Source organism: Dermacentor variabilis, chromosome 1 (assembly GCF_050947875.1).
Source record: "Dermacentor variabilis isolate Ectoservices chromosome 1, ASM5094787v1, whole genome shotgun sequence".
NCBI lineage: Eukaryota > Metazoa > Arthropoda > Arachnida > Ixodida > Ixodidae > Dermacentor > Dermacentor variabilis.
Window position 1 is genome coordinate 25,539,290 of NC_134568.1, and position 13,628 is coordinate 25,552,917.

Here is a 13,628-nt window from a genome sequence, read left to right on the forward strand (position 1 = left end):
CCATTTGTGCATGTTGTCTATGATGATATCATCGTGAACAGCATGTTTGGAGTTGAGCAGACTATATCTGCAGGTGTAAAAAAAAAAAGAAAATAAACAGATTGAGTTGGTCTGTACTGATCACTGGCCCTCGTTATTAACCTTCTCAGACTATCTGTTCTCTGTGCTAGTAGAGTGAAAGCAAGAAATGGAACTTTACCTTTGGCCGTACAGTCCCATATTTAGCCTAATAGGGATCAATTAGCCTTTGTTGCCTCTCAACTTGTTTTAAGAAATGACCTTAGTTGCATGATTGAGAGAGCTCACAGTCCTTTGTAGTGTGAAAATTTTCATTGATGTGGAGGGGCAAAATACAGCAGACATAGCTTTCCATTACCGTGCCTCAACATTGCAATGACACTGTGAGTAGCATTAGTTTAATAGCAGGAATTACTGTGGAGCAGGGCAGGTGAAAGGGAACACCTGCTGCCATGGTATTGCATGAGGGAAGAGGGCATCGCCGCGACGCCACAAATTTCAAATTTCGAAGTCAAACTTTGACTGTGCGCCACGGTGATGTTCATTAGGTGGATAGTTGTGGCCACGTGCTGCTCTGCCGTAGCCTTTGCAGTGCAAGTCTTTGAAGAAGGAGCAGAAGCACCGCGTAGGGGATGTTTGATTGCCAGTAACTCCGCTTCTGCTGAATGCATTGCAGTACTTTTTGTGGCAAAGTATTTCTGAAATAGTCTAAAAAGTGGTTCAGTGCCCCTTTAAAGCTGGAGCATTTTAGCTGTGCTAACAAAGCCTGCATTACCATTGAGTTCTGTTTGCAAGTTTGTTTTTTTTCTCTCTCTCTCCCAAAAATTAGGGAGAAACTTTCAACAGGGCCGAGTACCAGGTTCCACCTCTGCTAGTTGAGATGACTGAGCAATCAAATAGGATTATGGTTGAGGTATGTAAAAATATCTGTCTGCTTTTTGTCTTCTTCCTTACTTTAATTATTCATCTTGCACCCAAATCAAAATCATGACTTAAAGGACCCTTCACTAGGTTTGGGCATTATAAACAGACAATCAAGGCGCATAGATACTTTGGGTCTGTGAAGTATCAAGCAGCATTACAACGCGAGAACGGCTGAAATTTCAAAACAGAAGCTCACAGGGAGTCCCACTTACAGCCAACTTCAAGGTCCCATGTACAAATGCCTCTATGCAAGATGCACTCCCTGCAGTGTCACCATTCATGACCCGTGATCTTGACAAATTGTCCAATTCAGAATGCTCAACACTGCCACTGGGAGTTGTTGCGGCGGTAGGTTATGTCTCAAACCCAGCTCCACATGGTAGTGTGGCGGAGGCTTTGGGTTGAAGAAATCAGAAGCTCGGAAGTTGGGAAAACAAAAACAAACAGGTTTATTGGCTCTTGAATGAAACTTATTTACATCGTTGAACAGAAAAAACAGAAAAATCTCAAGTGTTTAACAACGAATGTCTGGATGAGCCTCGTATCCATGGCCCAGAGCAGCTTGTTTTCTCCGCACCGTCATTATAACACCTCTGTTCCAACCCTCCCTTCTGGCAGTAGCCAATCATACACAGGTCACAACCCCCCAGGATGACAGCCAATCAAGATGCACAAACAACACTGTCACAGATGGAACATTGGACCGGTGACCCCACCCAGTTCCAGTGAACACAAAGGCGGAGAGAGGGTCTGACCGTGGGAATGGGAGAGGAGATCTTTTACTTCCAACTGGTCTTCTTTGCTGCTTCTCAATATAGGGCAGGCACCAGTTCGTGGTGGCTTTCTTCCGGGAAATGTCTATGAGTTCGCATTGTCTGAGCCTTTCCCAGAGTGGCAACTCTTTCTTCACATTGTGGCGCTTCTTCTCTGGCAAGGGGAGTTCATTACGAGCAAATTAGCAGTGCCCACCATCTTGTGGGAACTGTTCTCCGACTATCTTCCCAGTGTAGTTCTCGCATTCTACTCTTGCGCATGACAAACAGCATGTTGTCTACTGCAGTCGTAACAGCTTCCTCCCCTGCCAAATAGTCATGGAGGATGGCAGTCACCGCTGCTGCACAGAGAGATGACTTCATTTTCTGCAGATGAATGCCAAATACGCGCCATCGATTGCCACATCATCGGGTATGTCGCTGACCGGATTCTTTGAGCTGTCTCTGAAACTGAAACATGTGGGCAAGCAACCAGTCAACCCCCTGTGAACAAACCAGGTCAAAAGAGGGATGACGATCAATCTCTTTAGTAGCTGTTTGCGAAAAGCACACACTCAAATCTCTCTGGACTTGCTTATGGTGTCAAACCAGATGTACTATGTTATGTATCTACATACACAATCTCATATAGCAGTTTTGAGTAATGGCAAAGAGCAACGCCGGACTGCTTTGAAACAGCAACTAATTGCATCTGCGTTTCCCTCGTACTTTATGTCAAAATGATATTGTCACGTGGTGGTGACATTGAAGAACACAGTAGCAATACTGTGAACGACAAAACTAATTTTTATTGGGTGAACCTGTGCCCACAAGACAGGCTACACTTATAGCACAACTATAGTGGCGAACACAGTCGACGATCGTCGTAAATCTGATCAGCGGGTCAAGCGCGTTGGCTTTTGTAGATCAATCGTCGAATGTTCCAGATTAACCGCTCGGACCCGCGTGTCTTCCACAAAGTTCTACACTATTCACGTCACGCATACATACAATCAGATTACACAAGTTGCGGTGAAAGACAGTGGACGGAACCATCTATAATATTCCAGAAACTTCTTTTACATGCAGGCGCGTCCTGCGCTGTGCGATAACATTTGTTAGGCGGTGAAACGTGGTCGCCCGATAAAGATAAGTACACGTGTCAATATTGCTGTAGAATGAGGCACCCACCTTAGGAGGCAACTTTTCTTTGATGTTGCGGTTTGCAGCCAGGCCAGGGGACAATGGTCCATCTCTATAGTGAATTTGGCGCCCCTGAGATAACATTGCAATTTCTGAATGGCCCATACAGTGCAAGCACATTCCTTTTTCGACGTGCAGTGTGCCATCTCACGAGAGCTCAGTTTTCGGCTCGGATAGAGCACGGGGTGTTCGTTATCGGCGTCATCCCTCTGGTAGAGAACGACACCTAGTCCTTGATCACTCGCATCACACTGGACCATGAATATGGGACCATCATATTCACCACTGCCTCTCTTTGCACATAACATTCATTAGGTTACAATGATAATACACCACATAGTTGGTGTCATAGAGTTTTGCAACCACTTCAGCGGGCCTTTCCAGCTGTACTTTGAGCCTGTTTTGTCTTGAGGCTCCTAGTAACATCACCTTGTCACCGATACGGAACGTCCTCTGATGTGCGGTCCTATCATAGTAGACTTTGGATTGAGCCTGAGCTGACTTCATGCTGGCCTCCACAAGTTTTTTAGCGTTATGCAGATGCTCCAGCAGGTTCAAAACAAAGTCCACCACGGTAGGATCTTTTCCGCGCCCTTCCCACGTTTCCCATATCATTCGCAAAGGTGAGCACAGTGACCGTCCCTAAACCAATTCGGCGGAGCTGAAATCAGTGGATTCATGTAGTACCGACCGCAAATTGAAAAGTGCTGCTGGCAGGCATGCATCCAAGTAGCACTTATTTTCATAACACAGTCCTCTGAAGATGCGCTTGAGAATGGAATGCTGCCTTTTTATGCTGTTGCTCTGTGGATGATGAATTCAGCTGTGCACTGTTTTCATGCTGCATTGCTCTAGAAATGGCGTGGTGAGGACACTTGTGAACATGCTACCTTGATCACTTTCGATCTTGGAAGGGAATCCAAGTCGGGAAAAGGTCAGCAACACCGAATCTACAACACTCTCCGACGTCGCCTCACGCTGCAAGTGCCTCTGTAAACTTCGTGGCGGGGCATTACATAGTTGGAATGTACCGGTACCCTGTCTCTGTCACAGGAAGTGGCCCAACTACATCTATCACTAACCGCTGAAATGGCCCGGTAATAATGGGCACTAACGCTATCGGTGCTTTTCACTTATTCTGCCCCCTTCCGACCTGCTGATCGCACAGGTTTCTCCACATCCTTACAGTGTCCAGGCTAATAATACTCTTGTAACAGCCTCTGCTTTGTTTTCCTGGTTCGAAGGTGACACGACCACGAACTGTCATGGGAAAGCCACAAGTCTGCACGATACTTCTGGGGAACAACTCGTTGATCTCGGTCCGCTCCATGCCTATCCTTGTATAAACGATACAGCACACTACTTCTCAGCTGGAAAGAAATGTTCTTCTTTGCTAGAGTACTCGCTCTCTGGCACTCTCTCATCTCCTGAATTGTGGGGTCCTCCACCTGCTCAGTAGCCAACTCTTCTTTATTCCCACTTAGGAGTAGTGAAACTGCTTGACACTGGTGGCAATAAGGCATTCTCAAGGACATCCTCGTTTTGCAGCTCGTGAGACTGATTCTCCGGCTGACCGGTCTTGCGTGTCTCGTTATCACGGTGGGCTGCACTGCGTTCATCCGTTTCCACCACAGTCTTATTGGGTGTTTCCTCCATAGTGTAACTCTCGTGAGTTGTGTTGCCAATTCTCGCACCTTTGAATGGGTTAATGCTTGTACAACCCGGTCACCGAAAGTAATGCCCCTCTCTTGCAATAACATATCTGATCTGTTTGAGAACAGGTATGGATAGCATTTAGAAAGCTTTCCTGAAACGGCAGCTTCAGTTGTTAGCTTACCGAAAGGACCCTCAAGGACCACTGCCGCAAGTGGCAAGCACGCGCTCAGTTCTTCTAAGACCTGGTGGATCCATGCATATTGGCCTGAGTAGTCGGATGGCGACACATACGATGGATGGACAACATCCATTGTTGCCGCCAAGGTGTGCAGTGCTCTGCATGCTTTCCCGTTTAATACCAGGTCATGCATGTAAGGCTCCAACAACATGATGTTTTCTTCGCAGTCATTGGCATACAAAAATGCAACCGTTTCCTTCGTGCAGTTTACCGCTGTGTGACCCTGCTCATTGCATTTGTAGCAAATTAGTGGCTTCCTAGTCTCAAAAGCGTTCTGTGCCTTTTATGCATAGGTCACTTTTTCACTTGGTTCACTATAGCCCTTTCTTTCATTTTTACTTGAAGGGGCTTTCCTTCCTATCTGTCAACTTGAAGGCTCGAAGGATGCTTCACGTAATGGTTCTTCTCACTTGTTCTGGAATTGTAGGCCCTATCAACTTCTAAGTTGCTGCTAAGCTGTCGGTGGGATGTGTACTCCTAGACGAGTTTATAGTTGGCATTTATAGTTGTCTAAAGGCATTTATAGTTATCTTATACAGCATGCCACATAGCAAAAAGACACTAGATTGGCATGACGACTGTGCCAGATAACTAAAATGTTTGACCACCTAGGAACCAAGAAAAAAATTATGGCATAATTCATTTACGGTGATTGTTTAAGTTATGCAAGAGCATTTGCACAGCACAAGTACTTTATTGTGTGCTGTTCGCCATGTGCTATGTTGAGGTTACCCACCATGGTGGCTTGGTGGCTATGGCGCTGCACTGCCAAGCACGAGGTCATGGGATTTAATCCTGGCCGCTGCGGCTGCATTTCGATAGGGGTGAAATGCAAAAACATCCATGTGGCATGCATTGGGTACACATTAAGGATCCCCACACGCTCAAACTTAATCCGTAGTCCCCACCTATGCTGTGGCTCATAATCAGATTGAGGTTTTGGCACATAAAACCCCAGAATTCGTTCATTCATGTCTAGATCGTGAATTTTAAACTTCATTATGTTACACTAATGAATAAATTTAAAAAATTGTAAGTATGCTGTCGGGAGGCTGTAGTATTTCACAATAAATGTAAATTTTACTGACATGATTTTTTAGGGCAGGGAGAAACTGATTTGTATTATCCTCATACACTCTGTTACTCTATTATCGAAAGTATTAGGGATTTATTTGAGAATTAAATCAGTTGAATAATGCATCTCTTGTTTAAAGGCTGTGACAAAAGGCTGCATAAGCTCTTCTGTTATCTAGTTTCAAATGTTTTGTGAGGTACTAACGGCCTTAAAAGACGTTAATGATCTTAAGCTAGAAAATGTTGGGGTAACAATCTGAGAGCATGCTGCTGCAGCTATTTTCCACCTACCTGGGCACAATGCTCTCCAGTGACAGGAGTACAGTCGACTCCCGTTAATACGAAGTTCACGGGGACCGCAAAAAACTTTGAATTAAACGAACTTCCAATTAAGCACAAAACACAAAAAACAGCACTTTATTTGTGGCGAAATCGAGTATTTTCTCTAAGAAAAATAGTCGGTCATCTTGCTTTGCTTCTTCTTGCCGAATCGCGCTGCTGAAAGCAAGTTCTGCAGGTTGTAGATGTGGCGGAACGCTTCTTCCACGTTACCTTCAGCGGTAAAGAAGCGCTCCGCAAGAGCAAGGCCCGCAGCTACATCGGCAGCCTTAGGTTGCGGCTCGCCTTCAACGTCATCGTCGCTTCCTGGGGCCGAATAATCTCTACAATTTCGCTATCCGTCAGTGCACCGCACATTTCGACCGCCTTGTCTACAGCGACGTAATCTTCAAAATTGACGTCCCCGAGAGCATCACCAAAATCAGTGCCGGTCAAGCTCGCTTGTTGACGCTTCCTCCGCTGAAATTTCAGAGGCATCCTCCGAAGAAGCTGCCACAAAACCGCAAGCCCTGAAGCAGTTTGCGATTGTTTCTTGCTTCACACAATCCCATGCTCGCGCCAACATGTGGATGGCACTAAGCAGGCTCACCTCGTACTTTGTGGTGCTATTCATACACAAAATCATGCGCTCGAGGAGGTGCCGCCTGTACAGGACTTTAACATTCTTGATGATGCCTTGGTCCATTGGCTGCAAAACAGCCGTTGTGTTTGCAGGCAAAAATGCGAGGCGTATTGCACTCCAGGCTGGCACATTCACGTGAGCACTGCAGTGATTGACAAGGAACAACACCTTGCGGTTCGAAGCAGCAAACTTGTGGTCCAATTTGCTTATCCAGCTCTTGAAGATTTCGGCCGTCATCCACGCTTTTTCGTTCGCCTCATAGTCCACAGGCAGCGTCTTCACGCCTTTAAAACATCTCGGCTTCGCGGCTTTCCCGATCACAAGTAACCGACATCGTTCCGTGCCAGTCATGTTTGCCGCGATCAGCACCGACACTCTCTCCTTGCTGCGTTTGCCCCCAGCACAGTTGTTGTCCTTGAATGTCAGGGTCTTCTCTGGTAGAAGCCGATAGAAGAGTGCAGTCTCATCTGCATTGAAGATGTCTTCCGGTCTGTATTCGGCGAGATATTCACGCAGCTTTCCGTCCTTCACGTGGCGCATGTTTCCTGGTTAACGGACGCCTTTTCACCACACACGCTCTTGAAAAACCAGGTCATGGCGATCTTTAAAGCGCGTCAGCCATCCATCTGACGAAACGAAGTCATCGATCCCCAATATTGCTGCAAGCGTTCGGGCTTTCATCGCAACGATGTCTCCGCTGAGAGGAAGTTTGTTGCTCTTGGCCTCCCTAATCCAAACCAGCAGAGCCTTCTCCAACTCTGGGTAAGCGCCGGTGCGCATTCGCTTCCGAGAAGTCTTGAACTTGTCGTTCTCAAATGCATCCATTATTGTGCGCTTGTTCTTGATGTAGTTAGAGAGCGTGTTCGGCTTGATCCCGTACTTCCGCGCTATGTCTTGTTTGGCGGCACCTCCCTTCTCAACTTCCTTCAAAACCTCGACTTTCGTTGCCAGGTCGAGCGTGCGATAAGAGCCACGGTTTGCCATGGCTATAAACTGCGCGACTAGGTACAGTCAATTCCGAATCACTTGTGGAACAACCTAGCCTACAAGCTTCCCGCACAAAGGTGCTCGACAACACACGCCTCGACATACGCTGTGCACGCTGCAAGACTAATCTCGCACAATCTCACCACTGCCAGTATGCAGCGCTGCGTACACCTATGGCACCCGCGTGGCCTCCGCGATCAGCTCCGGCCACGCGCGGCAGCCGCGCGTGGCCTCCGGCGGGAGCTGCTTCGCCTCCCGCCGGAGTTGATCGCGGAGGCCACGGCAGCCGTAGTAATGAATAATCGCGCCGCTCCAAGAAGGATGGCATTGCGGGCGGCTGCGGTGGAGATGACACCAACGCGGAGCACGGAACTGTTGCAACACTTGAAAAATTGCACATTCTACCAAAGAATGACGGTCACCTCGATGATCCCGGCTGAAAATATAACTTCCAATTAAACAATATTACTGGATGAGGACTTCGAATTAACGAGCGATTTCTTCTATAGGATAACATGCAAAACTGACGGGACCAGCACTTCACTTCTAATTAACCGAAAATTCCAATTAAGCGGCTTCGAATTATCGGGAGTCGACTGTATTACCAGTCAGTTTGAATGCATTCCCATGTTGCTTGTGTTTTATGTCATCGATTGTGAGCGCAGCATCTGTTGCATGCCACACGTCACACGCTCAATCGAAATGAGGGAACCTTCCCCCCGTCATACACGTGCTGCTTACATCACATTATGAAGGATACAAAAGCTTCCGTGAACTTTACTTCATCCCACTGTGAACAAGGCTTCCGTAGGGAAGCCGAAACGTCTTCTAGATTTATGCCTTTTTAGTACTTCCATTAAAAAACCATTATAAATTTTTTAATGAAGTGCAGATAAAAATGGACAGATTTATTGCACTCATCAATGTTTCAGGATCTAAGTGCAAAAGATAGAATCATTTTGTGTTCAGTCATTGTGAAATGGCACTGGGATGACTGAAAGTAACTTCACAAAAAATGAAAGCTGAGAAAACGGAACTCAGTTTCATTTGTTGTAAACATTTAAATCTTTACTTTGAGCACCTAAAACCCGCCTGGGATGTAGCCCTTTGCCTATGTGGACACATTTTCTTTACATTTTTGTGTAGTGTGTTGCTTCTTTGCTGCAGTTTTGTGCACCTCAGTTGCCTTTTTGATGCGTCGTGCAGAGGTAGATGATAACGCAGTCAAAACATCTGCTCTTGTTTCCTCTTGTTGCGCAACCTCTTCATTAGTGAAAGTTGGAGCTGAAATCCACAGCTGATTATTTGACTTGAAAACTTCTGCTCTCGCCGATCTCTTGTTGCCGTCATGACCACACGCTGACATGCTGTCACTGTAGCCTATGGTCACGTTGTCACCATAGCCCACGGTCGTGTTGTCAGCACTGCATGCAGACGCGCTTTCTCGATCACCCACATGCGCCGGTCATGCCTCGTCGTCAAGGTTGGTGGCATCCACTTCTAAGAGTACCATAGTTTTCTTCCCTCTGTTCTACGCTTTTCGTGCTCTTCTGTACATGTGGGCGGTTCGGAACTTGCTTCCTTTGGGGTTTATCACAGAACACATGCGTTAAGCTGCCACGATCGTCAATCACACTCATTAGAATTTGCAGTTCGCTGCTGTGCAAATGCGCGCAAGAGAGGTTTGTCAGCAATTCAAATTTACAACAGCCAATAGGATTGCAGCCTGCGCACCATGTGACTACTGCACCCAATTGCAATGCCACTCTTGCCTTTTTTTTTTTCGCTAGCGTTTACTGGTTTATTTTTCAGCAGAGAAACACGTCACTGCAGCTAACTTTAGCTCCAATCTCTCCTCTTTAGAATGATACCAAGATAGTGGCGCTGCATCAATGGATAGCCGAGTGATTCATGGTGTGACTGCGCCTTCCAAAGCCTAATTTTTTTGCAATTTTTGATGACAGCACCTTAGGAAAGTGTTGTTTTCTCGATTTATACCCTATATTTTGTTATAATATTTCACCACAAAGTAAATAGAGGTCCGTGGTTCTTGAAAAATAAATAAATTGGAAAATTGAATATTTTGACATATTGACCTCTTCAATTGCCACATCCCCCCTTATGTAAAAAAATGGCTAAACAGTGAGAAATATAAGTTTTAAAATGACTTGCAGCGCAGCTAGTCAGCAGCAAACCAGTGTGTTACCTCATTTGGGCTGTGCTGCAAGCAGCTCCTCTTGAGGCACATTGATTTATTGAATACACGAATTCCATTTACTCTGTGTTTGAGGCTTGTCGGGAAGCTTCTGTAATGAACAACTAGTGTGGGAATGAAGCAACTAGCCGAGCTTGCAGTGATTGTTCTGTTGGTGTTTATCCTGAAAATAGACGGACTCCGCTTAGCAAAACACCACCTATTTATTGCATCAATTTATTTCCTTGGCAGTAATTTGTGATTGTACCTTTCAATTGGTTATGATGCCTAATTCTTCTGCATAGTTGCCGTGGGTTAAACGCCATTTGTGTGCAGCAGTAAAAGCTTTTCCATAGTCTTCACCATGGATCTTATGCCCTTGAACTTTTGCACTTCAGTGTGAGTGCATATTGGATTAAATGAATGGACTGAAAAAAGCAAAAAATGCATTATTGTATTGTGAAATTTTTCTAAAAAGAAATTGGTGGTTTAAAAATAAAATCTGATTATAATATAGTGTGCTGTTGTCTGAATGTGCAGTTCCTGTCAACCTGTATGCCACTCATCACCGAGAAGGATCGTCCATTAATTATGCGGAGGTTGAAGGATATACTGAGCCAGACAAACTTGCATTACCTGGCGTCTGATCGGTTCCGTCAGACTGTTGCCTCTATTGCGAGGTCCGTGCAGAAAGACAGCTCAAGTGCAAATGTATATTTGCGCATCAAAGAGCTTGCTGATGAGCTGCGATCTCGACGGGAGAAGAAGAGTAAAAAAAAGGGCACATTACCTTCAGGCCCGTCGACTGGTGGCTCAAACGCTTCTTCTGCGGCTGTCACTGGAAGCTCAGGGGAGGACACTTCAGATAGCAAATGCATCATACCAGCCATGTGTGTGGCCTTTGACTCGGTAGCATCACAGGCAAGATTGTCTGCCTCGAAGTCTCCGACACCATCACCTACTAATGCTGTGCCGGACAGTACAAGTGTGGTACAAACTGAGACAAGTAGTGTTGCTGCTGGAACGAAGGACTGTGCTTCTGAAAGCAACAAGTTGGTGGGGACGGACCACGAGGAAAAATGTAGCAATGGTGTTGATAGCATGGGGGAGACTAGTAGTGTCTCACAGAAGTCGGAGAAGCAGCTTCGGACCGAAAAGCACATCAAGAAGCTGGAAAAACACCTCATAGTGAGTACCACTCTATTGTTCTTTCTTTTTGTGACTGCTGTTATTGTTTTATAAAGCTATTTGAAGGAGCACTGACACATATTTCTGAAGTTATAAAACCTCAACCACATGTTTCTTGCACGTAAAAGGATTACACTTGGCGAGTGTGAAGGTTGGGAAAGGTTATTTTAATTTGATTTAACCCCTTCAGGTGCTGTGTGTACAATTGTGCTTGGGAAGATGGTGCATCAAAATAGAAAACGCTCATAAAAATTATATTTAAAATGTGTCACAAACATCTTGAAACACTTCTGATTGGACCTGTGCTCAAGTTTTAATATGTGTAAAGTGTTTTAGTAAATTGAGTTGGAAGGTAGACAGCTGGTTGTTTTCTTTCGGTGTCAGTTTGTCTTCATCTAGCGGGTTCACTTTCATTGTTTCCACAATGTTTTACTTCAGGCATACATTTCAAGTGTATGCATAAGTGTTGTCCAAGTGTGCTAGGCATGAAATAGTTGATACTGTCCTATCTGACATTCCTGAAAGAGCTCTTACATGGAGTCCAAATTCTTTAAACTGGTCAGAGTTCGCCGAAGAAGTGAAAATTCCTAATTTGTTCTGAAGCTGTATGGTTTTCATGATTCTATAAAGGTACAACAAATGTTATGAAACTAAACTTTCATTGGACAGAATTAATTGCTGCCTGAAGGGATTAAGTTGGTCTTGAAGTGCCAGACCTGGTGACATTGACTTTATCGTGATGTCATGTCTCGGAAAAAAAATTGCTGATATCGTGTAGCAATAAGGCTAAGTATGATGATGTTGCTCACGAAAAGTAAACGTGGGCTACATGAATTTTTTCTGGCTGCACTAGTGTGTGGCTGATCCTACAGTAATCGTAGGAATGGAGCAAGCCAGTGTTTTATAATGTCAGGACTTGTCCACCTCCTGGGTACCAAAGTCAAAACTAGTTTGTCGAAAAAAGTCTAGTGCACCTCTGCTAATTCAACTCTAATTTGATCTCATCTGAAGGTTTGACTGGCACCTATACCTTTTTATGGACCAGAACTTTTGTTATTTCACTCCTGAAGTTGGCCCTCACTAGTTAATTTGAGCTTGACTCATTTGCATGCACACACCTGACCACAGTGGTGGCCCTAATGGCTGCACCACTGGTCTAGGAGGTGTTAAGGGTCTGTGACTGCTTCTAAATGCTGTCTTGTGATGAAAACGCCAATTTTCGGCTGGCCCTTGGCAGAGTTACAAGTGAAAAGGGCAGCTTATAATAAATGTTTACCATAGATACACCTTATTCTAACACATCCCCTAAAACAAAAAAATAGTTCTGAACATTGATTGCATGCTGCACTCATACACAAAACCAAAACCTCATTCATGGCATTGACAACAGACTTGCATCAGAGACACCATTATCACTGTTGCCATCACATGAAGGCGCCAGAACAAGTTTTTGCACAGCTTGGCAATGACGATGTGCCGTGTTCATTACAAAAGCTTATTCAAAAAAGAAGTTATTTTACTTGCTAAGCTAGTGGCAATGGACCCGCAACACATGTTCTCAGTATGTCAAGAGTGCTTCATCACATGATGCACCGGCAAAGTTGTTAGTCGAGGCATGAGGCACCATCCCGTTCGTGATAGTTCTGGGGTCATTCAAGAATAGTAGTATATCAAACGTAGTGGACTGCACAGAGAATGATGTTTGGCCCATAGCAATGAAGAGCTGTTTGAGATTGACACTGATGGGCATTAAGTGCAAATAAATTTCCGTTTTGTTAAGGTAAACGCAGGTTTACTTTTCTTTTGTTTGCTACAGTCAGAAGCATGTTACTTTATTCCTATTGTAAAAGCAGGTGCACAGTACATTTTAGTGCACATTATTTTCTTATCTTGAAGGGTTAAAGAACAGTGCGTGTCAGATTCAAGGGCGCATTATAATTGGATAAGTGCTGCCCAGTAAGGCAGAGGTGCATTTGTAGTTTTTCCTGCTTCTATTTGACCTGACAGATGAATTAACAAATTTGGTCTGTCTCTACCAGGTCATTAACGGAAGGTGACTCTATTATGGTCCGTTATTTAGGGCACTCTGACACTTCTCAATAATTTTTCTGCAGTTTAGAGGGCTTGGACCTTCATTCTACAGGTGGGGAGAAAAAAAAAGACAATTAAAAAAAGTCATGTCAGTATTCTTTAACAGGGTCACTAAAACAATTATTTTATAGCAAGGAGAACTGTTTGAGACAGTATCACTCGTGAAGCGCTTTATCATATATACAGAGAGAGAAAAAGCTTTTATTGTCAAGGTTGAGTGGAGTTTTCTTTCCGAGCGGTGTGGGCTAGCATGGGGGGGGCGTCTGCTTCGCCGCGACGCTATCAACCCATTCCGCCAACCGTATCTGGTCTTCCGGGTTGTAAGTTTTCGTCTTCATCTCC

General features: G+C 44.9%; 1 protein-coding gene across 1 annotated transcript in view; it reads left to right on the forward strand.

Annotated features, from left to right (window-relative positions):
• LOC142575914 (uncharacterized) overlaps nucleotides 1-13,628 on the forward strand; it is a 134,282-nt gene that overhangs the window by 43,979 nt on the left and 76,675 nt on the right. Inside the window, exons 8-9 of the mRNA XM_075685714.1 lie at nucleotides 848-931; nucleotides 10,548-11,195. Coding sequence (XP_075541829.1) covers nucleotides 848-931; nucleotides 10,548-11,195 — 732 coding nt within the window. The remainder of the gene's footprint in view (nucleotides 1-847; nucleotides 932-10,547; nucleotides 11,196-13,628) is intronic.